A 26611-nucleotide genomic window follows, 5' to 3' on the forward strand; every position below is an offset into this window, starting at 1 on the left:
ATCTATTTCCCATCATGTAACGCTCTTGTGAAACTTCCATTAACATTTATGGTAGTTTCACATGCATAATGATTTAATAATGATGCTTGGCTCAAATAAAGATATTAAATTTTCCATCATATCAAGTTTTGAATAATCAGTACAATCTAACACTTCACACATTATTTAAGCATGTCTCTAACATGAAAGTAAGGAAATTGATCTGTTTCCTGTGTGGCTGATTTGAACTGAAAAGGCAATTCAAGTGGTTTAAAATTAAGAATAACCTAGCATTTAATATAGTGTGCTCTTTATGAGAGACCACAAGTCACATGGCTTGTATTGCTTTTGCAAAGTATTTAAAAATAAAAAAAATGTTTACAGGTCTGAACTATATCTTTCAAGTTATCCACCCTTCTGAAGAGAGCTTCTAGTGACACGCATAATTTCTCTCTCTCACACAGCAAAAACAACTAGAAGTCCTTGTGGCACCCTAGAGACTAACAAATGTATCTGGGCATAAGCTTTCGGGGGCTAAAACCCACTTCATCAGATGCATGGAGTGAAAAATACAATAAGCAGTATATATATTACAGCCACAAGGAACCCTTGTTGTTTTTGCTGACACAGACTAACATGGCTACCACTCTGCAACCTGTATACATACATAGGACTCTTGTGTGGAGGTGATACCCAGGTAATGAACTGCACAGTAGCATGATATTTACCACTCACCTTTGACCTCACTACCTCTTGCTCACAAATCAGTTTCCCCAATACTACTTAAATATTTAAACACCTGAACAACTCTGAACCCACTTTTATTTTAAATCCATATGCCACAGAAATGTTTCCTTTTTCTCACAAATTACACTTGCTCAAAGCCAAGAACAGGTAAGATTTAGATCTGAGCTTGTGACAAGTTTTCGGTATCTAAAAATGCCATAGCTTTAAATACTAACCTCCATGACATCTGCAGCAGCCAGTCCCGACAGCCACACTGGCTGCTGCTGGAGCGGTTCCGCAGCCAGCCGCTCAGGTGGCCCCAGGGCCAGCCACACCGGCCACTGCTCAGGCAGCCCCACACAGCTGGGCCCGGGGACTACCCAAGCAGTGACTGGTGTGGCTGGCTCCCGGGATCGGCAACTTCCCAAGCAGTGGCCGGTGTGGCTGGCTCCTGGGATTGGCTAAGCAGCAGTCCCGGGGGTGGCAGGAGCAGCCACAGCTCATCAGCCTCCGGCAGTGGTCCCAGGGGCTCCCCGCCAAACCCCTCCTAAGGCAGCAAGCCCCCAGCTAAGATTTAGTCAGGGGGTATTTATAGTACAAGTTATGGACAGATCAAGAGCCATGAATTTTTGTTTATTGTCTGTGAGACCTGTCCATGACTTTTAGTAAAAATACCCATGATTAAATTGTAGCCTTGCTCATGACACCTGCCAAAATACAACTCTTTTTTTTTTGTACTTTCCTAAATAAATCAGGATCAAAATAAAAACACAACATATTTAAAGGAAGTTTGTAATTAAACACTATACACAATTAGTCACAAGTTATCCACTTTCTCTCCCAAAAAAAGTTCTGTCATGTCTGATGGATTAAAAATTTGCTGAAAGTGTTTTAGATCACATGTGCATGCCATGCCAGTCTCCTACTGTACTCAAACAAGCAGAGAACTAGCGTTTACAGGAACCCTACTCTGTAGCAAATAAATCATGCAGATTTCAATAACTTGTATGATCATAAGCACTGACTAAGCAGGCACAAAGTGCAGGTTTAGAGACAGGAAATGCTACCGTGAATGCTTGCGCATACCTGCAGAGAATGCCAGTGCCTTCGGTTTCTTTTTGCAGACTCACTCAAAGTAACCCTTACTCTAAATCACCCGGTAAGCCCTTGTTCCCAGAAGGAAATGCATTTTCAGTTATTAGGATGTGAGGAGGAAAGAAATCCATGTAATTTTTTGCCAGATCAAATATGGGTTTTATCAAACTTTGAAGTGTTTAACAGTGCAGTGAGAATGCCTCTTAGTGCCATACTGCTACAGCTGTGGTAAACAGAAGCACCCAAGCTAGATCCCCCTCATTATCAGAAAGGGGGCAGCAGGCAGGATGCTCTTTGCCAGGGCTCTGAGACTCTGGAACTTAGCTCAAATTTGGTGATTTCCCAGGCACAATGCAAAAGATGTGTTTGAAAGGGTCTCTGAAGAATGCTAAGAGTGTGTTTCCTACGTGAAGAAGGGAACAGGGCCCAGCTGGCCAGCCAGGTACCTATGGAACTGATTTTAATGCTGTTGAGATTTAATTTAAATTATATGTAGGGCTCCTAGAGTCTTGGATAGCTGTATTTCTTAGTTCAAATCTAAATACAAAATAAAAATTAAATCTTCATGCCATTCAGTCTGAACACATTTGTCAAATTTAAATCAATCTATATGTACGTCAAAAATATGTCAGTGAAGTGTAGCATGAACAAACCTTAGAAAAGGAGTATCATGGGGCATATCAGTGATCCCTTCGTCTTAATAAGGAATTAAGAAGCCATATTAACGGTTTCCAAAATTATTTCCAAACAGTCTGCATCCCGGAAGTGGCCAGCAGGTCCGGCTCCTAGGCTGGGAATGGCGAACCATGGCCCCTGCAAGCTGCGGGCAGCCATGCAAATGTGAACAAACTGTCTGGTGGCGCGCCAGTGGACTACCCTGCTCACTACTGGGTTAACTGGTAAGCATTAGGCTTACTGGTTAACCAACCTTAACAGTTAACCCCCACCAGCCAGCCCCAGCCCCACCTGCAATAGCCCCATGGGGCCCTGGCCCCATGCTGGCCGGCCAGCCAACCCCAGGCCTCACCTCACCCAGCCCCTCTCTCTCTAATCCGTTAACCGTTGAAACAATACAATTTTAATCGTTTAAACAGTTAACTTTTAAAACTTTATTTACAACCCTACGAAGAATAGAACTGTCAAGGTGTTATATATAGTTAGAACATACACTTGCTGCATACTAAATTTTAGTATATTGCAATTAAGTTCAGATTTGTGTGTACAGCATTGTAGACTAGTGTTCTCTTTTCCAGATACTGCAATTGCACCTGGACTACTCCAGTCAGTTTGGGGCAAGAGAGAAATTTGAGAGTTAAATTAAAGGAAAAATTACACAAAAATGGAAGAAAAACACAAAATTTGTATTTGCTATAAAATTGACAACACAGGTTGGTACTGTATAAAATGTTAACTACTGGATCTAAATTCTTCATCACAAAAGAAAGTGTGGTCTTTGTGTGGGGGCAGGGGAAGCCTTTTCAAAAGTACTCAGAACTTGCCTATCTTTGCTCCAACTGAGGTTAATAGTAATCATTATCTCCAATGTAAACAGTTAAGCCAATGATCAGCACTTCTGAATTTTCTATCTTTAGCACATCACTCATGAAATTATTACTTTCCTCAATGTTCGGTAACCTCAGCCCCAAATAGCATCTTCAAAGGTCAGCCATTTCTTTGTTCCTCACTTCAGCTGACGTGTTTGTTTTAAATACACAAGGTTCATAGATTTTCAGGTCAGAAGGAACTATTGTGATTACTCAGTTTAACATCTGGTGTGATAAATGGGTCTACAATTTACCCTAATTGTGAGCTCAACTGTAAAAAGCGAATAAAAGTTCATAAAATATCACAGTAACCTACAACAACAAATGTCAATGGGAAAAGGTGCAAAAAAGAAAGACTAAATTGGTACAAACAAAAAGGCTCATTAATGTAATTCAACGACTGTGTTAAGATTATGCCTGGCAAACAAGACAGTTTAAAACCAAAAAAAAAAAAGACCCCAAACTGGTGTTGGAAATTAGGCCTATTAGTTCACAAAACAATAAGAGGATGGACTAACCTGCCCATCACTCCTTTTTGGGGTCCTTTAAAAAAAAAAAAGAGAGAGACAGACAGACAGAGACAGACACTTTGATAAGAAAACTTTGATAAGATGGATGAACGGATGGAGGCCACCACTGCGCTGGTTAACTAGAAGGGGAAGGAACAAGCTTTAACATCACGACTACCACCCCCACTGTCTCCTGGGACCCTGGACCTTCTTCATTCTAATCCTGAAAAATGTATTGACCTGACCGGGCCAGAGAGAAGGAGCCAGATGACACTGCCACCTCCATCCGCTTTGGCTAAATGCCAAATACCACCTGGATGTGAGACTATCTCCTCCACCTCCCCTTTGTATGTTCTCTTCCTTCCCCACCTTAATTATTCTCTTTCCTATCCTTCTCTGTTTTTTCCTTCTGTCTAATAAGAGTCTGGCTTAGCTAACCAAGACTGCATATTTTGCAACACTGCTGTAAACCTGTGACTAGAAAGAGACAGCTAAAAACAATGCCCTCAACTGCCACATACTGGTACAAGTTTGCCAGATCTCAGAGTAGTTGATAACACCATGTGCAAGCCTGTGTTTTTCAGCAGCAAGCTTGCAAGGGAGTGAACATCAGAGACAGAAGCTGCATTTTCTGTCCTTACTATTCTTCTCTCTCCTCTTTTGTGTGTATGTTTGTCTATTTTGTCTTCTTGGAAATAAGCTCGGATTTTAATAGCAACATCAACAGCAGTCCCAGCACACCTCAACTATCTTTTCCTCAAAAGGACAGCTAACAACATCTTTGATACTGTCTAAAAGACTGTCAAAACAAGAAAATTTTTCATTCACAAACTCTCTTGAGCTACAGGGAAAAGGAACAATGTTAAAAGGATATAGTTAAAATTAAAGCCTTATTTAATACTTAACATTTCAAATGCTTTAACTGTTTCTTTTTTTTAATCTTTCATAAAAGGTTAAAAGGATTTTTAATGGTGTTTGCGCCATGATACTAAGCAGGCTGAGCTCTTTGTACATCAAAACCTTGTTTAAAAACTAGTTTAATGTTGGACAGTTATTGGGTTATGTTAACACCTTTGATTCTTTGAGCCGCTTTATTCCATCTAAACTAATATACCACCTCCTGCATAATACTGCTCACAGAATTTCACCAAGTGACTCCTGTATCAAATCAGGTTTCAGAGTAGCAGCCATGTTAGTCTGTATTTGCAAAAAGAAAAGGAGTACTTGTGGCACCTTAGAGACTAACAAATCTATTGGAACACAAGCTTTCATGAGCTACAGCTCACTTCATCGGATGCAGTAACTTCTGGTTGAGCTACAGCATATCTTCTAGAAAAACATCCAACCCTGATTTAAAGAGTTCAAATGTCAGAATCCACAACACCCCTTTAGAGAAGTTGTTCCAACTGTTAATTTGCTAAAAACTTGCATCAGTCCTAGTCTGAATTTATCTAGCTTCATCTTTCAGACTTTGGACATTCAAAAACTCACAAAAGGAGTTTAAGGCCAGACGGGATTAACCACTGGATCTTCTAGTCTGACCACCTGTACATCACAGGCCATTGCATTTCACTCATGGCTTGTCACATGGCACCACAGCCCAGACTACAGGGATTTGATTGTAGATCGCTCTAATGTGTTGCACTCTGCTCCATTCAGACCCTGCTAGAGCAAACTAAAGGTACCTAGTCTGTTAAAGCATATCTTCTAAAAAAGTATCCAGTCTTGATCTGAAGACTTTAAGAGACAGAGAATCCAACATTTCCCTTAGTAGTCTGTTCCAATGGCAAATCACCATCATTTAGAAATTTGTTCCTTATTTCTAATTTGAATTTTACTGACTTCAGCTTTTAGCCATTATCATGCTTTTGTCTAATAGACTGAAGAACCCTCTAAGTGCTTACTGACTCTGATCAAGTCAACATCTTTTAAAACTCTCTCAAATAAATTAAGCTTCTTCAGTCTCTCACTGTAAGGCAGGTTTTCAAGACCTCAAAGCATTCATCTCGCTCTTTTTGAAACCTTCCCAGTTTCTCAACATCCTTTTAAAGTGTTATCAGAATGTAATACAATATTTCAGTACAGGTCTCACTGATTTCTTATAGAGTGGAAATAACACCTCCCTACTTCTACTCTATACTCCTTCAGTTATATATCCAAGGATCACATTCCTTGCAAGGGACAAATTCTGCAACATTGTAAAGCAAAGAGCTGCAGGTTTAGGATTCATTTAAAACAAGCTACTCAAAGTTGTTCACCAGACATTAACATTTCAGTGAACAGACTTTTCCATGGTGGTCCTCTTCCCTTGACATATTAAGCTGACTCTTCATTACAAGCCTGAAACATGTACCAAATATCACAAGTTTACTACCACTGACCAGTTTGTTCAAGATCAGGTCAGCACAGAGCTACCAAGAAATCTAAACTGATCCAAGTGTAGGGGACAAGGAAATTTAGTATTCAGCAACACTAACAATAATATCCAAGTACTGTACTAAGGCTCTTGCTCTGAATAGGAGCAACAAGTGTCAAGAAAAAGAAAGAAACATGAATTAATAAATGTTATACTTTTATTTTTGTCTGTTTTTTTCTGGCACCAAAATATTATGTATAGTTTGGGAGTAGTGTATTTAAAATATTCTGAGCCAGATCTTCAGATGATTGTAAACCAGCATATGTTCATTGAAGTCAGTCAAGCTAAACTGATTTATACCAGTGAGAATTTGACCCTCTGTTTTTTCATCTTTTAAGACCTGTATAAACCAAGCTAATTTTGGTTTTGTGATTTATTTTATTACTAATAACAACTCTTAATAATACAATTGTATATATAATCTAATGGAGTTGGGTATAATTTCTTTTCTCTATATAGGCACATGAAGTGGACAAACACATTTTTACTTATTTTAAAACATTACTTACTGATTGCCATGCAAGGGATTCCATAATTCGATGTTCACAGCGTTCTAGATGTTTTATCATCTCTCTTGTCAAGCTTGGTTCGGCTTTAATAAAGCTTTCAATCACCTTGTAGAAGTCAAAGGCTTTTAAATCAAGTACATTGAGAATCCATGGAAAAGACAAATCCGTTTCAGTACTGGTGCCATCAGTTTGTGAAGCATTCCCTGAAGTAAAAAAGACCAGAACTAGTTATTCAGTATTAAAGTGATACGAACTCCTGTCAATTTTTCCCTCTGTATTTACTGATTTACCGCTGTTTGTCAGTTCCAGATACTTAAATTTAATGTGCATATGTAGTTACTAATTTAATGAATAGCTATTACTACTAATAAACAGCAGCAATGGTATCTTGCAATTCTATAGATTCAACTTACTGCCATACGTAGCCATAACAACCTCAACAGCACAGGCCAGAAGAGATGTGTGGAAGATATTATTGTTCAGAAGTTTGCTGGAAAAAAAAATATGCACGCCTTAATACTAGTCTTCGCACACCAATAATGGTTTTCTATTATGCGTTAGGAACATATACCTAAAATTGTGAACTGACAGGCGCTCTTCCTCCTGAAATATATGAACAGATGCAAAATTATGAAATACTGCTCAAATGGAGCAAAGTATTAAGAGTAATGCATGCTCATTAAACTTACCGACTTTAACATGGATTCCATTTGTCTGTAGTATAGCCTTACACCAAGCTTATATCTCTAAAAATGAAGAAAGTCAAGAACATTACACAAAATTTCACCTTATGCAAGCCATAATATAAGATTGTTGAATCAGACTTCAGTGACAAAGCCAAAATACACTTTCGTCCTTTGGAAAGAATGTGCATGCTGGGACCACTTAAAAAAATCTGATTTGTCCCAGCGAAGTTGGCTAGGGTGGTCTCCATGGACTACTGGGGATCGTGACTGACTGAAGTTGTAAGAAGATGTTTAAGTCAAACTGTAGAGGTCAATTTTCAGTTGCCAAGATGAGACAGCAGAGCTGACAGCTGGAAGATATTGAGCTTTTAAGTTGGGTGAACTTGCTATGCAAGTCACTGTAGGGAAATAGGCCACCAGGTCCATTTAAAGGCTCAGCAATCCTATTCATGAGGGCAGATTAATGGATAACTATATAATGGATAACTATATACAGTTTCAACTATGTTAAAATACTTTGTGGTAATTTTCCTATGCTTTGTTAAAATAACATTAATTTTAAAATATTTTTAAATGTATGCATTTTTTTCTTTCTAGACCTTCCTATGTTTGCTGAATTGTCAAATAGCATCTTCGAGCCTTGCTAGAGGTTACATGCCCAGTTTCCCAGGTTGAGAAAATATTTTATCACTCCCAATCTCCACAGTAAAAGGCTGGTAAGTACGTTTGGTCTCGCATTAGCTAATGCTGATAACATTCAAATGAATAATGTGAAATCAAAATATTAGTTGCCTGTGAGCCGATTTCAGCACATCCCTGTCCAACTGCTTCAGCAAATTTCTCTTTGAAGATGTTCCCAAGATTTTCCACTCTTGCCAGGATACCTTCTTTAGGGTTCACTGTACAGTTCTGAAACATATTAGAAAAAAAAAAGGATAGTTTGTTTAACTAGGTATGTAAAAACATGTTTTTACAAGTTAACCAAGAATATTTTTCCACTTCAGTTTTGTAGCACACAGTTATATTAATTAGGTCATCAGTATGGTTATGGAAGAAGTTACTCACCTTCTGCAGTAACGGTGGTTCTTCAAGATGTGTATCCCCATATGTGCTCCAGTATAGGAGTGCTTGTGTCCCTGTGCTGCTGATTGGAGAACTTCAGTAGCAGTGTCTGTTAGGCCTATGCATGCGCTCTCTCCTCGTGCTCTGCCACGAGGCTAGCCAGCGGGTATGGCTTAACCCCCCCTCAGTTCCTTCTCTACCACAGATTGACAAAAACTCTGAAGCAGAGGGGAGGAGGGTGGGTTGTGGAGCACCCACAGGGGGACACATTTCGAAGAACCATCGTTAAAATAGTAGTTACCTTCTGCAGTGAGTAGTGTCCCTATGGGTGCTCCACTATAGGTGACTCCCAAGCAGTATCCCCTCTGGAGGGCTGGGACTTCAGAGTCGGGTCAGTTACAGATGACAGCATTGTGGAGCCAAAGGTGGCATCAGAGGCGGAGTCCCCAGTGATTGCATAATGTTCTGTGAAAGTGTGGACTGACGCCCATGTCGCTGCTCTACAGATCTCTGAGATAGGGACATTCTTGAAGAAGGCGATGGATGAGGAGTTTGACCTTGTGGAATGTATACAAATAGTATCCAGAGGGGTCATATTGCAAACTTTGTAACGTTGTCCGATACATTTGAAGACCCACATGGAAAGTCTTAGGGCTGATATTGCCAAATCCTTGGATCATTCTGCAATGGAGGGGAAAAGTTTGGGGGCCTTCCTGAAGGCCTTCATCCTGTTCAGGTAGAAGACTAGGGCTCTTCTGACATCTAGGGTATGTAATATAGCCTCTCTGTTGTCTCTGTGAGGCTTGGGATAGAAGGTTGGAAGGTGAATCGACTGGTTCATATGAAACGGGAAGATTACCTTGGGAACAAATTTTGGATGTTGTCTGAGGGTAACTTTGTCCCAAAGAATACCGAATATGGGGAATGTACAATCAGAACCACTATTTCCCCTATTCTACTGGTTCAGAGGGAGGCCTAGTCTGTCCTTTCAGTACTAATTTTAAGTCCCATGTGGGAGCAGGAGGCTGAGCTTGTGGGAAGAGGTTTACAATACCCTTGAGGAACCTTTTAGTGGTTGGCTGTGACAGCACTGAGTACCCCTCCACTGGATGATGGAAGGCTGTTATTGCCGCTAGGTGGATCCTAAAAGGGACAGCTCTGATCTTTTCAGTGCCAGTGCATAGTCGAAGATGTGTGGAAGTATAAGGCGGAGTCCTTTTTCTGAAGCCATATTAGGAGAGCAGCAGCCATGAGCCCAGAAGCAGAAAGTCACATCCTCACATTCTAACTAAATTATATTAAAACAATGTAATATCGGGCTGTTAAGGCAGCAATCTTGTCCTAATAATACCCACCAACACCAGATAAAGAAACAGATCTTAAGATGATTAAAGAAAACTTAGTTTGATGGCATGCTGTCTAGCAAGAAATCACTTATCAAGAGTTGTGGTTGTAAAATCCCTACTTATTATTGTTTTGTCTTTATGGTCCCCACTTCTCTATTGTTCATCTGTATGGTCTCTGTCTGGTTCTTTGATTGTTTCTGTCTGTTACATAACTGTAAATCAAGTAAGGTGGTGGGGTCTGATTGGTTAAAGAATTGTTTTACAATATGTTAGGATTGGTTAAAAATTGTTTAGTAATATTTCAGTAAAATGACTGGTTAAAGGTACATCTAAGCAAGACTCAAGTTTCACTATATAAACTGGGTTCCAAAAGGAAGTTCTTTGGAACCAACTCCAGGACACAGCCCCAAGATCTGAGCTGTCAGACGTCAAAACCTTGCCAGTCATAACCATGCAGAAGCTGGAATCCCCAGATGACCTGATCCTGACTGTCCATTAGGAAAAGTTCATCTGACTTAATGGGAGTGGTGAGCATTGTATGCTTAGCATGTGCATTCTGTTTTGGTGATTGTTATTAAATAGAGGTTAAGTAATTATTGGTCAGGTTCTTTCACTAGTGAAAGACCCAGTAAAACTGCAAAGGATTAAGTCCCGAGTCCACAGGGAATGGGTGTTTGCGCTGAGTCCACAGAGGAGTAGAGCCTGGAGCTCATGGAGAGGTAAAGTTAGGTGCCTTTCACCTGGAGCCCTAGGAACTGAGAAAGATTGGGGGTGCCTAAATCAATCGGGTTACGCCTTGAGCCCTAGGAACTAGATAGAGGTGGGATGTCTGAGAGTGTACTGGCAACAAATTTAGGCTAAAATTGGGTGCCTTAGAGTGTGTGTAATGGAGACTTGTGTGGGTAACAGAAGAGTCACAGAGATTTGTTGAGACATACACCAAATCCGAAATCTGGACCATTTTTGAAGGTAAGTACATCATGTCAAGAATTTTCTGTTGTGTAATAATAATACCTTTTGCATCACCACTGAACAGGAGCTCTCTAGGTATTGGAACCAAGAAGGAGCCATACCTTGAAGTGAAGAATTGCCAGGCTGGGATGTGGGGTATGTCCTCTGTTCTATGAGAGGAGATGTGGAGGAGAGAGATTGGTGGGCACATTGTGAGCGGTGACAGATAGGGGTGCCATGTCTGTCTTGACCACATTGGGGCAATCAGAATGACATGTACTCCATCTCTTTTTATCTTCAGTAGTACCTTTGATAGTAGGGGGAAAAGGAGGGAAGACAAAGAAGGTACATGTCCCAAGGGAGGAGGAGAGCATCACCTAAGGAGTGATGTCATATCCCCACTCCAGAGCAGTACCGTGGACATTTCTTGTTCAGGTAAGTGACAAGAAAGTCTGTGGTCAGTGTCCCCCACCACCTGAATAAATTATGAAGTACTGCTGGGTCTAGCTCTCGCTCGTAATCATGAGGTAATTTCCGACAGACAATCTGCCGTCAAGTTCTGTATACCTGAGAGGTAGGCCACTGATGGTGTGGAAGATACATCAGTTCCATAGTCTCATTGCTTCCCCACAGAGGAAGGGAGACCAGGCTCCCCGTTGTCAGTTTATGTAGAACATAGAAATAACGCTGTCTGTTAGAATTGTCACGTGTGACCCTTTGATCAGTGGGAACAAATAGACACAGGCATTCCTGACTGCCCTTAGCTTGAGGAGGCTGATGTGGAGGGATCTCTCTGTGGGTGACCATTTCCCATGTGTCATAAAGGCCGTTTAGATGTGCACCCCACCCCTTAAGTAATGCATTGGTGGGGAGAAGCAATGATGGAGGATTTTACGCAAAGGGGATCCTTTTGCAAACATTGGCTAGGTCTTTCTACCAGTCTAGGGAGGTTTCTACCCTGGTGAGCAATGACAGGGGTTTGTCTAGTCTGTCCCTGTTTGGTCTGTAAATTGAGCTGAACCACATATAAAGGCACTGCATGTGAAGTCTGGTGTATGGTATTACCGTTGTGCCCACTACCACATGCCCCAAGGGTTTGTAGGCAATATCTGGTAGATATTTGCGGGCTGATTTGGATAGTCTCTGTTAGTGTAGTCAGAGAGAAAAATTTGTGCTGAAGTAGGAGGGCCCTGACCCGTAAAGAGTCAAGGTCAGCACCTATAAACTCCAGGTGAGGTATTGGAGTAAGGGTTGATGTGTAGGCCCAGCTCTGTAAACAAGTGCAGCGCGACTCTAATGACTCAGTGAGCCTCTTGGAGAGATCAGGCTTTGAGGGGCAATTGTTTAGACAAGGGTAAATCATGATCCCTTGGGCACATAAGTGGGTGGCCACTACTGAGAGAACCTTGGAAATACTCTCAGTCCTGAAGACGACGTGAAGGGGAGTAACCGGTACTAGTCGTGATTTTGTCCCAGGGTGAATCTCAGAAATCATCTGTGAGTTGATGAGATTGATACGTGAAAATACGTGCCCTAAAAGTCAAGGGCCAAAAACCAGTCTCCCTGTTCCAACGCCAGAATGATCATTGCTAAAGTGACCATCTTTAATTTCTGAGCTTTGACAAACTTTTTGAGAGCTCTGAAGTCCAATATGGGTCTCAAGCCCCTCTTTTTCTTGGGTATTAGGAAATACCAAGAGTAGAACCCTTTGCTCGTAGATGCTGAGGTACTGGTTCTGCAGCTCCTAACTGGAGGAGACTGTCTACTTCTTCTCATAGTAAACTCTCATGAGAAGGATCCCTGAAGAGGGACATGGAAGGGTGTTGTGGAGGAAGAAGGGCGTAAAATGGATAGAGTACCCCAGGCAAATGATCTCTAGGACCCATCGGTCCAATATTATGCACCCCCGGTACTGCACAACACTACCAGACGGCGGCAAAATGGGTGGATTAGCAATGGTCGGATGTAGCAGTTGTAGGGAGTGGTCTACTGGCACCTTGACCAACATGTTTTAACTGGGAATTGGTCCTGCTTCGAGCAGGGGATTGGACTAGATGACCTTCAGGGGTCCCTTCCAACCCTGATATTCTATGATTCTATGTCAAAATTGATGTTTGGATGGGGAAGGCTAGTACAAGAAAGATTACTGGCTGGATGTTTTCATCTGGAGAATTTTGTTTTCTTCCTCTGTGGCTCTTCGTATCATTGAGCTGGGTATTGGGAAGTGCATGGCTTATGCTGGGGCTGTGGACTAAATTTTCTCTTTTGTCCCAGAGTGTAGCAAATGGAAGGTGCTTGAGAATCCTTCAGAGAGTGAAGTGAGACATCAGTTTTCTCCACAAAGAGCTTAGTGCCCTCAAAGGGAACATCTTCCATGGTTACCTGCACCTCCTTCAGGAAACCCGAGGCACAGTTCATCACCACCATGTGGAAATGGATCTGGCTGCAGTATTGGCAACGTCAAGGGCACATGGTAGCAATGTCTTTGCCACTAGTTACCCTTCCTGTCACCACTACAGGACAGGCCTAACAAAGAAAATAACAGAACGCCACTAGCCGTCACCTTCAGCTCCCAACTAAAACCCCTCCAACGCATTATCAAGGATCTACAACCTATCCTGAAGGATGACCCAACACTCTCACAAATCTTGGGAGACAGGCCAGTCCTTGCCTACAGACAGCCCCCAACCTGAAGCAAAATACTCACCAGCAACCACACCACACAACAGACATAACCCAGGAACCTATCCTTGCAACAAAGCCCGTTGCAAACTGTGCCCACATATCTATTCAGGGAACACCATCACAGGGCCTAATAACATCAGCCACACTAGCAGAGGCTCGTTCACCTGCACATCCACCAATGTGATATATGCCATCATGTGCCAGCAATGCCCCTCTGCCATGTACATTGGTCAAACTGGACAGTCTCTAAGTAAAAGAATAAATGGAAACAAATCAGACGTCAAGAATTATAACATTCATAAACCAGTCGGAGAACACGTCAATCTCTCTGGTCACGCGATTACAGACATGAAAGTTGCGATATTACAACAAAAAAACTTCAAATCCAGACTCCAGCGAGAAACGGTTGAATTGGAATTCATTTGCAAATTGGATATAATTAACTTAGGCTTGAATAGAGACTGGGAGTGGCTAAGTCATTATGCAAGGTAACCTAATTTCCCCTTGTTTTTTCCTACCCCCCCACCCCCGACGTTCTTGTTAAACCCTGGATTTGTGCTGGAAATGGCCCGCCTTGATTATCATACACATTGTAAGGAGAGTGGTCACTTTAGATAAGCTATTACCAGCAAGAGAGTGGGGTGGGGGGAGGTATTTTTTCATGCTTTGTGTGTATAAAAAGATCTTCTACACTCTCCACAGTATGGATCCGATGAAGTGAGCTGTATCTCATGAAAGCTTATGCTCAAATAAATTGGTTAGTCTCTAAGGTGTCAAGTATTCCTTTTCTTTTTGCAAATACAGACTAACACAGCTGTTACTCTGAAACCTTCTTGGATGATGGCCTTAAATTGTTTGTGATGCGACTTGGGCAGCTGCTCAATAAAACTGTTCAGTTTCAAGTAATTCCCATACTCTTATTTCACCACAGGTACTTGGAAGTTGGCAATTCAAAACTGAACCATGGCCGAGAAGTATGCCTTCCTCCCAAATATGTCCAGATGCTTCCAGTCCCTATCATAGGGCATGGACTTCATGTGGTGTTCATGGCCACAAGAATTGACAGCATCCACCACAATGGAGTTAGGTGGAGGGCTGAAGAAAAGGAACTCTGTTTCTCTGGCCAGGACACAGTACTTTTTGTCTGCTCACTTGCAAGTCAATGCGACTGATGCTGGGATCTGCCATATGGTTCTTGCGAGATCAATAAGGGCTTTATTGATAGGGAGGACCACTTTTGAGGAGGAAGATGTGTGCAGGATGTTCAGGAACTTATGGTGCATATCCTTGACTTCCTCCAGAGGTATCTCTGCCTGCCGCTGTAGTCTTCCTTGGGCTGTGGGTACCGGGCTTGGTCTGTCTCAGTGCCGATGGTACCCAGGATATTGAGCATGCCGGGGATTGTTTGTGGCTAGCTCATGGTGGGGACTTCCTGCTCTCTTTTTCAACTTATAAGAGGGGTCGGCGGCTGATTTCTTAACCCAATGGCCCTTGGATGTTGAGGGCTATGGAGAAGACTTACATCTACATGGAGAGTCTTTGAGCAGGTCCAGAGATGGTCTGAGAGCTGCCTCCATAAATATGATCTTCTGCCCTAGCTCTCTATCCTTGCGAGACTGAAGTCTAAGCTGCTGGCAGAGAGTGTACTTTTGAGGAATGTGTCCTTCCCCGAGGCAACGAATGTACCATGAGTGCATGTGTGCAACAGGAATAGCCTTGTTGCAGGAAAGGCACTTCTTGAAGCCCAGAGAATCTGGCATACCCCGTTGTGGGGAGGATGGGTCCCCAATGGAAAGGGTGGGAAGAAAAAACTATTTGGGGGGAACATGTCAAAAATAAGAGATATTAGACTAACTACTACTAAAAACTAAGCTCTAGAAAGAAAGCACTAGGTAACAGTCGCTAACAGAATGCCAGTAACTCCATCTCTAGTCAGGGGTGGTTGAGAAGGAACTGAGTGGGGTTAGCCCACACATGCTGACCAGCCTCGTGGCAAGGCACAAGGCAAGGGCATGCATATGCAGGCATAACGGACACTGCTACTGAAGTTCTCTGATCAGCAGTCAGGGATGCAAGCACACCTACAGTGGCGAAGCCATAGGGTATTACACAAAGAAGTAGTTCTGAATCTTTACGGGAGATTAGGAGGTGGTCATATTTTTATCCTCAGCAATATCCACTAACTACAGCCTGATTCAGCAAAAAGCATCTGTGACAGGGCATCTACCCCACACTGGCAGGACAACTGACTGCAGTGACTACTGGGGAACTGACTGGACTAGGAGCTAAACTCCCCAGAAGAGGGGGGTGGGGGAAGGGGAGAACGGGACAGGACATGGATAGTAACACAGCTGGAGGGCCAAGCCGTGAAGAGGATGCTGCGGTTCCTGATGCTATGAGAGAGATTGCAGGCAGATTGCAGAGGAGTGACGGTGTGCAGACCGTGGATGGGGGCATGAGCCTCTACCCAATTCCCAGCACAGCAAGGAGGAGGTGCCAGTCTGGAGGCAAGTGCACTCTATGACAGCCTCTTAGCACATACTTAACTCTAAACATTGGAACTACTCACACAAAGTCAATGGGACTACTTAAGTGCTTTAAGATAGGTACATACTTAACACCTTGTCCACAAGGGGAATTCAAGGCGAAATTAGTGAAAAGTAGATTATAAATTTAAAGCACAAGAGCCATTTTGCAGCAACTCCCCATGTGGACACTTATTCCACAATAAGCGTACCTTTGTGCGCTTTAGCTTAATCTACTTCCTAATCTAAATTGCACAAAGGTCCTCTTACTGCAGAATAAGTGTGTCCACATGGGGAGTTAGTGAACAGTAGCTATTCACCATTAGCTATTCCTGGCTCTCCGTTCCCTCCCATGTACATAAACCCTAAATATCTTACTGAATCAGGACCTGTCTCCTGTTCATTATACAGCCTCTAGCAATACAGATTTGGCTTTTTCCCCCCCTAAACAAAGGAATCTTAGTGTAGTTGAAGGACCATAAGATTTCCAGCAAAATATCAACAAGTTGTTACGTGCTTGTAAAATTCACATACAGACAAGTTCTCTTTCAAAGAACAGTACTAACACATGTTTAAACTGTCATGAGTCCTTAATAAGATGTGTACTAAAGATCTTATATTCATAACTTATGGTAGGTACAAGAGCTGTTGCATTCCTGTGTCCTTGTTGTTTTCACAATGCACTGAATATTAGGATATTTGAAACAAATCTTGAACTGATCCTCCATCAACAACTACGAAGATCAGAGTTGACATTCTTGATATTTCTAAGATAAAAATTAAGCAGAAAAAAAATGTCTTGCACACCTTTATAAACCATAAAAAAGAAAATGAGGGCACAATCCCCACTATTTTTAAGAAGTCCTTTCTAGGTCACCTTTAGTAAAGAACACATGCTATTTATTTGGTTGATAATCCAAAGGATATAATTGTATAGGTACTTCCTCAGAAATGTTTACTCTAGTTAAAAAAAACCTAGTCACTTACATTAAAATATGAGATGAGATTATCTGATGGTTTATCACTTGCTGAATTTAAAATCATCATCAACTGCTGGATAGTATTCATTGCAGCCCTGAAAAAAATGTAATAAAATATGTTAAACACTTATTTTGTACACCTTCAATAGTTCCCTGACACAGTTTACTGAAATGCACACAGCAACTCTATAAACAGAACAAATCAATACATAACTAACTCAGTAATAAATCAAACTGATGGGGAAATTAACTACACTTCTTTGATTTAAGTTATGAATATTCATCACCACCACCACATCCCCATCACATCAACAAAGTAAAGTAACAACAGAACGATAACAAGCTAAACATTAATATCAGCAAACAAGATGTGCAAATAGCACCAAATTATAATTAAAACTGAGGTTTTGTAAATTAAAACATTTTTCTCTTTACTCTTATCTACAAAAAATAGCTGTAGCATCATCTATAGATCCAGGAACTAAAATTAAATCTGCATTGTACTGTCAGGTTTGCAGTGTCATAAGAAATTACAGAATTTTGACACAGATATTTTGGAGGAGAACGTTTGTTTCTATATCATGACCACCACCATCACTCCCCTAGGCAGGCCAATAGCCAACAAAGTGCATTAAATACATGTCTTTTCATTCTACAGACTCAAAATCAGAAAGTGGCCACATTAAACCTGAAACCACTCCTCCTTCCTGTTTTATTAAGAAGGCTCTATGTGTCTGGAAGTCCCACTCCCACCTTCCATCGCTCTAGCTAGACCAGATGCATTTTAAGATAATTCACAAGTTAGGATTTGTAGTATTACATAACATGGGTCATGAAGATGAGCTGATTAAATTAAATGAAGATATTAAATATTGGGATGCACAACTCTACCAATATTTAACTTTGTTTTCTTATTAGGAAAAGTGAGCAGAATCCCTTATCACTATTTTGATTAAAAAGTTTAAAATATTATCTGAGTTATTTACAAGTTTACACATTTTCCTCCTTTTCAGAGACTTTACATAACAAAAAATTCTCCAGAAATTGTCTTGTTAGACCTGTTTTTACAGACACAAAAGGTGAAAGCAAAAACCCCACCACCTATTTAGGCTCTTACACTCATGCCGATAGGTTTCTTGCCAAAAATGGATTTCAAACCCACGCAGATGCTGTCCATTGGTTCAAGTCCAATGCCTTAGCTTAGAAAGCTGTAAAAAACTACCCCATGTAACTATGAGGCCTTTTGTCTTTAAAGATTGATAATGTTTAAACGGTAGTGACAATACATAGGATCCTCCTGCTCCTTCCAGAAAAAATGATGAAATTAAAAGCACCCCAAGAGGCTAGCTCTTGTTACACTAAATTAAAAATGGTTTCCCTTCGGGAAGCCCAGCCCTAATGCGGGAATAAGGACTCCTCTCACATAGCATGTGGTTGCAGGGATAGTGATGGAACTGCTACTTGTTTTTAATGGTTAAAAATGATCCTGTCAGACAAGGCAGGTGCTTCTTTGTGCGCATTAATGCCTGACCATCTCACATTTCCAGATTTTAGGGGTGTTACATACATCCTCCTGCCTGATAATATATGCACATCATATAGATCTGAGGCACATAGACAACATGAATTAAATCTAAGAGTACTGACATGCAAACCTTCTACAGCATGCTATATTTCAGAAAAATGCCTTTATGTAGCTTGTATTTTCTATTTATGGTTTTACAGGTGATTTTAAAAAAAATTTTAAAAGAACAAACGTATGATTGATTTAACAATTTATCCTCAAGATCTACTAAGCAGCTTGACAAGTGTCAGTAGTTTATATTTCCACATCACTATATTCCTGAGAAACTATTAGGGAAGACTATTAGGGACCAGGGAAGAGTATAAAAATATTGCTCGGGCACGTAGGAATGAAATTAGGAGGGCCAAATCGCACCTGGAGCTGCAGCTAGCGAGAGATGTTAAGAGTAACAAGAAGGGTTTCTTCAGGTATGTTGGCAAACAGAAGAAAGCCAAGGAAAGTGTGGGCCCCTTAATGAATGAGGGAGGCAACCTAGTGACGGAGGATGTGGAAAAAGCTAATGTACTCAATGCTTTTTTTGCCTCTGTCTTCATGAACAAGGTCAGCTCCCAGACTGCTGTGCTGGGCATCACAACATGGGGAATAGATGGCCAGCCCTCTGTGGAAAAAGAGGTGGTTAGGGACTATTTAGAAAAACTGGACGTGCACAAGTCCATGGGGCCAGATGAGTTGCATCCGAGAGTGCTAAAGGAACTGGCAGCTGTGATTGCAGAGCCATTGGCCATTATCTTTGAAAACTCGTGGCGAACAGGGGAAGTCCTGGATGACTGGAAAAAGGCTAATGTAGTGCCAATCTTTAAAAAAGGGAAGGAGGAGGATCCTGGGAACTACAGGCCAGTAAGCCTCACTTCAGTCCCCGGAAAAATCATGGAGCAGGTCCTCAAAGAATCAATCCTGAAGCACTTACATGAGAGGAAAGTGATCAGGAACAGTCAGCATGGATTCACCAAGGGAAGGTCATGCCTGACTAATCTAATCGCCTTCTATGATGAGATTACTGGTTCTGTGGATGAAGGGAAAGCAGTGGATGTATTGTATCTTGACTTTAGCAAAGCTTTTGACATGGTCTCCCACAGTATTCTTGTCAGCAAGTTAAGGAAGTATGGGCTGGATGAATGCACTATAAGGTGGGTAGAAAGTTGGCTAGATTGTCGGGCTCAACGGGTAGTGATCAATGGCTCCATGTCTAGTTGGCAGCCAGTGTCAAGTGGAGTACCCCAGGGGTTGGTCCTGGAGCCGGTTTTGTTCAATATCTTCATAAATGATCTGGAGGATGGTGTGGATTGCACTCTCAGCAAATTTGCGGATGATACTAAACTGGGAGGAGTGGTAGATACACTGGAGGGGAGGGATAGGATACAGAAGGACCTAGACAAATTGGAGGATTGGGCCAAAAGAAATCTGATGAGGTTCAATAAGGATAAGTGCAGGGTCCTGCACTTAGGATGGAAGAACCCAATGCAAAGCTACAGACTAGGGACCGAATGGCTAGGCAGCAGTTCTGCGGAAAAGGACCTAGGGGTGACAGTGGACGAGAAGCTGGATATGAGCCAGCAGTGTGCCCTTGTTGCCAAGAAGGCCAATGGCATTTTGGGATGTATAAGTAGGGGCATAGCGAGCAGATCGAGGGACGTGATCGTCCCCCTCTATTTGACATTGGTGAGGCCTCATCTGGAGTACTGTGTCCAGTTTTGGGCCCAACACTACAAGAAGGATGTGGATAAATTGGAGAGAGTCCAGCAAAGGGCAACAAAAATGATTAGGGGTCTGGAACACATGAGTTATGAGGAGAGGCTGAGGGAACTGGGATTGTTTAGTCTTCAGAAGAGAAGAATGAGGGGGGATTTGATAGCTGCTTTCAACTACCTGAGAGGTAGTTCCAGAGAGGATGGTTCTAGACTATTCTCAGCGGTGGAAGAGGACAGGACAAGGAGCGATGGTCTCAAGTTGCAGTGGGGGAGGTTTAGGTTGGATATTAGGAAAAACTTTTTCACTAGGAGGGTGGTGAAACACTGGAATGCATTGCCTAGGGAGGTGGTGGAATCTCCTTCCTTAGAAGTTTTTAAGGTCAGGCTTGACAAAGCCCTGGCTGGGATGATTTAATTGGGTATGGGTCCTGCTTTTGAGCAGGGGGTTGGACTAGATGACCTCTTGAGGTCCCTTCCAACCCTGATATTCTATGATTCTATTAGGTTCTGAAATGAATGTATTGTAAAGTTTGTTTTCTCCCCAATTTTTAAACGTAAATATATTAAACATACAGCATCATCAAATTGTTGCCAGTACTAACAATCATTGTGGTAGGTGTTATGGCATTGGGTAAAAAAAGATTATGCTGTAAAAAGCATGTTAGTGACCTGAGATAAGCACGCTCGCTCAGAATGGTATAAATAGGCATCTGGGTATGCACAACCTTCTAATGAATGACAGACTAGTGTGGTCAAATTATACTCCAACAATGTATAGATAATTTGTACAGCTGTTTTGCCATGTGTGCACTCAAGTAAGGTTAGTAAACAGAACTGAAGCTTGTTCATGACTTAAAATATGCAAAATAAAACTAGCCATATAAAATACCTATTAATAAAGTGGAATATTTGGTTAATAATTTACCCCTATTTATCAAATCCTTTTTAAGCCTGGCAGACTGTCTAAGGTTCTTTAAATCGAAAGTCCTTAGTCTCATTGTTTATAAAACAGGAACAGAAAGAGGATTGGGTATGCCCAGCCATTAAATTTACATAGGTACCAGAGTGGCTAAGAAGTTAGAGCATGAGCCCACATGGGTACAGTTCCATCTCTGTTTTTTTTTCTCTCATTATTGTTTGTTGAGTGACATAAGTAAATTTGAACAATAGCTTTGTTTGTATATTTGTTTTAACCAATTAAAATTACATGAAGAGGAAGCAAATGTAACAACTCCACAAATTTCAGTCGAACAGTAATGAAACTTATTATCTTACTCCTCCACCCTTGATCAGCCTTCATGTATATTCAGGACATAAGAGATATTGGATAACACAGAGGGTTTACAACATATGACAGTGAATTTAGCTAGCTTGCTTAACATGAAGTTCTTCATATCCCTTTTTCCTAGCCACAAACGGTCCCTCATATCTCGTGCTTAAGTTCTTCTGGCTCTTACACAGGCTGAGGCCTCAACTGCTTTTGTCAAGACAGATCTGGTAAATGGCCACATCGGGACAACTTTCAACACTTGCTGAGAAAGCAAGCTTCGGGGGGTCCTGGCATGCTGTAAGACCTTATGGCATTGTTCCCTCATGCTTCCCACTTTCAGAGATCTCTTTTTATGCACCCTATTAAAAACGCTTTTCAATTCCCACTGGTTAGAGTTGTCCCAAATGGATCTCTGATTAGTATCTCTCTGGGGTTAAAGAAAATTCTCATTAGCTGAGTAAATAGAGATGGGGGCTTTTATTCACAGACAGAACAGACTAATATGAGTGCCTGATTACATGGGTCATGGCACTCTAGGGAGAACTGCTTTTTCTTCTGCCACTTTAAAAATTTTGATCTGAGTTTCTCTAACAGACTTTTTTTAAAAAAAAAAAAAAGCATGGATGGGAAGAAGCAGTACAGGAGCTGTTATATGAAAGGACTAGAATGAAACCAGACAACTCAGTGTTATTATGCCCTTACCTAGTATTTAAACCCAGATATCCCCTAGGTAAAGCTATTTTTCAATACACTACCCAAAGGGCCTGATACAAAAGCCATTAAAGTTAATGGAAAGACTCCCCCTGACTTTAATGGGCTTTGGCTCAGATACTGTAGATTCTCTCTACTTGACAGTGTGTAAGTTTAAAAGTAAACACCAAGTTTTCATAATAAGCCTTATGAGCCATCAGTTAGTTGCATACAATCACTTCTGGGACATAAGTGACCAAAAGTTTACTGCCATCTGCTGGCAGTTATGTAGTCTATGCAAAATGAGTTGCTGGTCCCTGGCCAGTTCCTAGTGGACAAGTGACCAGGTCTGTATAACTGTCAGCTGGCACCCGTCTGGTAGTTTGAGAAGAGAGGCAAAGGACTGAATAGGCATAAAGTCTCAACTTCCCCCTTTACTCCTAGAACGGTTCTTGGCAAGTCAGAGTAGAAGCACATCAGCAAAGCTTTGTGCAGGCTTGGACTGCTACTGCTGCCTATCTTGTATCTGTTTCTGTGGACCAAAGATTCCAGGCTTCATGGACGTGAATCTTAGCCTTTCACAAGCCCTGTAGTTTGTTTTAAAATGCTGTTGTAATTTGAAAAGTGATTACACAAATGGCATCATGAAGTTTGTCTGTCAATGGCTTCCTTACTAAATATGCTGAGTTTATAAATAAAGAGACAGTCTAACTCACAAAACTGCCAACTAGACCTGAGAACTGAAAGTCAAGCTGAGTTCTTTCTGGTTAGAAAATCGTAATAAGTAATAAAGATTCTTCAATTCACTTTTAGTTACATTTTATTCCAGATGTGCAAACCTAGAGTCTCCAGTTTCTCTCCCACAACAATATAGGTTCTGCAACAGTAAAGAGTAGCAAGAATTTATTTCTTGTCAGTGCAGTATCTTTACTAGTATGTGAAAATGAAAGTAGTAAGTGTATGATTCTTTAAATTCTCTCCCCACAGAATACTAAAGAGTCAAATCTTTACACAGCAAGCATGGAAGAAAATGTTTTATTAAAATGCACTTCAGTGATGCAGAGAATGAGATAATGAGCAGCACATTTAAGGAAGTTCATTTTCATACTTTCAGGCACACTGATCTATTTTACACATATAACTCATGCTCCCTTTATATTTAGGGTACCAAACCTGAAATGTACTCAAAGCTGCCCAAGTGGTCTCAACTCCCATGGATTTCAAGGGAAATAGGAGTTGAAGGCACTCAGCACTTCTCAGGAGGCTGTCAGCACCTTCCAGGTGTTTTAAAGTGATCTTAGAATCAGAACTGCTACATTGTTCAGTTCAACAATTTTTAGAAAATTCCAGTTCAAGTAAAAACAAATGTATGCAACTTTTTAAAATACTTCATACCGAACTGGAGTCTGTGGAAGTATAAGATTAAGCTCTTCATCTGGGTTGTTTTTCCTTGGTGTTCGTTCCAACTGTAAGCTGTAGAAGGGGGAAAAGCAAAACCTTATAGAGTACTGATCTTTGAATATAGCAAGTCTCAATTAAAAAGAGGTTTTCTAAAATGACTTTTTAAAGCTGCTGGAAAAAACAAAACTGTGCACAAGATTTTCAGGAGAGCTCAGTATCCAGCAGCTCCCATTTTTTATTGTCTGTAAATTACTGATTTAAGCTAAATACGGTAGATAAAAAACTGGTTTAAATTCTTTATGTGCAGCTGTATTAAGGGTTTTCCCTGGCTTAACTATGTCAATTTAGACCATTTAGTTAAACCAGGGCATTCTTCAGGCACACCCACTGCTTTACAGGATGCATATTGCAAGCTCTCACACCTTCAATGAAGGAACAGAAGTGCTGAACCTTTAAAGATGTCCTTTCTCCAAAACATTAACCACTGAAGTTCAACAGGAGTTAACTAACAAGTCTGAGACAAAAAGAAAGGAATACTTGTGGCACCTTAGAGACTAACCAATTTATCTGAGCATGAGCTTTCGTGAGCTACAGCTCACTTCATCGGATGCATACCGTGGAAACTGCAGCAGACTTTATATACACACAGAGAATATGAAACAATACCTCCTCCCACCCCACTGTCCTGCTGGTAATAGCTTATCTAAAGTGATCATCAGGTCTGCTGCAGTTTCCACGGTATGCATCCGATGAAGTGAGCTGTAGCTCACGAAAGCTCATGCTCAAATAAATTGGTTAGTCTCTAAGGTGCCACAAGTCCTCCTTTTCTTTTTGCGAATACAGACTAACACGGCTGTTACTCTGAAGTCTGAGACAGTGTAACTAAAGGTTTTGTCTACACTGCCCTGCAGTTCATCTTAGGGATGGTGTAAATAACAGTGCACACCGAAGTGCTGCACTATAACTCTCGGGCTGTGGGCGCTGCGAGCATGAACTAAAACTCATGCCTGCAGAGTCCACATGGAGGAGTCACAGTGCAGCACTTTGGTGTGCACTCACTCCTGTAGGCCAAACTGTGGGTCAGTGTAGACAAGCCCTGAGAATCCATTCCTCTCTCAATTGCTCAACTTGCACTTATGACTCCAAGGACTTGTGTAGAATGGGAAAATAAGCAATGTTAAAATAATTAGTTAACATGTTTTTAAATATCAGTTAGCACTTAGTTTAGACCGACCAGGACAGGTGATTAAAAATGTGTTACCTGACTAACAATACTGAAAAAAAAAAGAAAGAAAAAGAAAAAAAAAAAAGACTTTTAGGCTAGACAAGACCTGAATTTCCAGTGTAAAAAGTGACCAGTCAGAACAGTAAAACCTTTTAGGCTACCTTTATATATCATATAGGAGTAAAAAGAATTAAGAAGAGAGTGTTACCATTCTGTGTGATTACGCTGCAAAGTTTCATCATTATCCAGAAATAATCGTGCGTCTATATCTTTATTTTTCAGGTAAAGCTCTTCATATTGTCTTGAGAGATCCTCAACCTAAAAAGTGTGGAAGTTTTATTCTTATAGGATCCATTTTGACAAGGTATTGAATATTGTATTCATGAACTAGGGAGAGGAATGTTTCATTCTCTACTTTAATATAGATATTTAATTTATTTTGACACAAATCTCTCGTAAGTCTCAAAGTCATTTCACTGTAGATATAATTAGGGCTCTGTCTGTCACCAAGGTCGCAGAAGTCACGGATTCCATGACTTTCTGTGACTTGTGCATCAGCCAGTGTGGCTGACCCGGGGGCCAGCTGCTCAGGGGGCCTCAGGGACCGCAACACCAGCCATTGCTTGGGCAGCCCCTGGCAGCTGGCCCCAGGGATTGTCCAAGCAGCAGCCCCTGGGTCAGTCGGAGCAGCTGCTGCTCCGGCGGCTCCTAGCAGCAGTCGCCAGGATCTGGCAGCTGATGCCACTGGTCCTGCCCCCCGCCCCCACAGCAGCCTATTACAAGATGGAAAAATTCAAGTTTGGAGCCCACAATTCCTCAGAAATTTCTCCTGGAGCCCTGAAAATAGCTGAAATTTCATTGAAATGGGCCAAGTCTTTTAGAGAGTGGGAGTGGTGTGCCTACAAATAAGTGGAATTTTTTAAAAACACTGACTCCTGGGACAACCTTTCTACATATCTGGAGCTCTGTGCTGTGAGAGCAGGGTCTGGCTGGATAGGTAAAGAGGCAATCACGATTCAATTCAAATCTCCCAACTTCTTAGATTTGGAGCTCCAGAATGCACTGGTGCCTCAGAGGCCAGGAAGTTTGAAATCAAGACCCAAGAGCAGATTTTCTAGCAGCTATTAGATCTCTCCACTGCATGACCTTGTCTTATTTCTTTAAAAAAAATCCCTAGGCAATTATATGCAATATGTTTATGAAGCTTAAAAACTGCAGTTTTTTTGTTTTTGTATTTTTTTTTTAAACTGAGCATGAACATAGGAGCTGGGGGAGGAGGAGGGTTTAAAGTTACTGGCCCGATATTGGCCCTCACTCCAGTTTTTGCACTGCTCTCGTATGCCCATAAACCCATTTTAGCCAGCTATCAGAGGATGCTCACAGGTGGCATAGAGTGAGTTGTGGTGACTCTATGGCACCTTCCCGCATCATACCCTTCAGCATACTGGAAGCAGGATGTATGCCCAGACTGCTGCTGTGCTCTGGTAATCCCCAGGTAACATAGAAGACAGACCAATCTAAAGCTAAGGCTCCACAGTGTAAACATCAATGACAACATAGCCTCCTAGTATAGACACAGCTTACATCAATAGAAGTAGTTTTTCTGTTGCTGTAGGGACACCGTCTCCCTGAGTGACACAGCTATGTCCACAGAAGCATTCTTCCATCAACATAGTGGCTTGTATGGGTTTATCAGCACAGCTATGTCAGTCACGGGTGCATTTTTTGCACACCCCTGA

At 41.4% G+C, this 26611-nt stretch overlaps 1 protein-coding gene across 5 annotated transcripts in view; it reads right to left on the reverse strand.

Moving 5' to 3' along the window:
• The window catches only part of RB1 (RB transcriptional corepressor 1), a 172314-nt gene that overhangs the window by 90363 nt on the left and 55340 nt on the right, over positions 1-26611 (reverse strand). For all 5 annotated transcript variants that reach the window (XM_073343945.1, XM_073343935.1, XM_073343928.1 and 2 more), the window contains 8 exons: positions 25081-25190; positions 23642-23719; positions 17021-17108; positions 8257-8373; positions 7468-7524; positions 7350-7381; positions 7192-7268; positions 6779-6981 (listed from right to left, as the gene is read on the reverse strand). In XM_073343945.1, the coding sequence (XP_073200046.1) occupies positions 6779-6981; positions 7192-7268; positions 7350-7381; positions 7468-7524; positions 8257-8373; positions 17021-17108; positions 23642-23719; positions 25081-25190 (762 nt within the window). The remainder of the gene's footprint in view (positions 1-6778; positions 6982-7191; positions 7269-7349; positions 7382-7467; positions 7525-8256; positions 8374-17020; positions 17109-23641; positions 23720-25080; positions 25191-26611) is intronic.

The sequence above is a fragment of the Lepidochelys kempii genome, chromosome 1 (assembly GCF_965140265.1).
Source record: "Lepidochelys kempii isolate rLepKem1 chromosome 1, rLepKem1.hap2, whole genome shotgun sequence".
Lineage (NCBI taxonomy): Eukaryota > Metazoa > Chordata > Testudines > Cheloniidae > Lepidochelys > Lepidochelys kempii.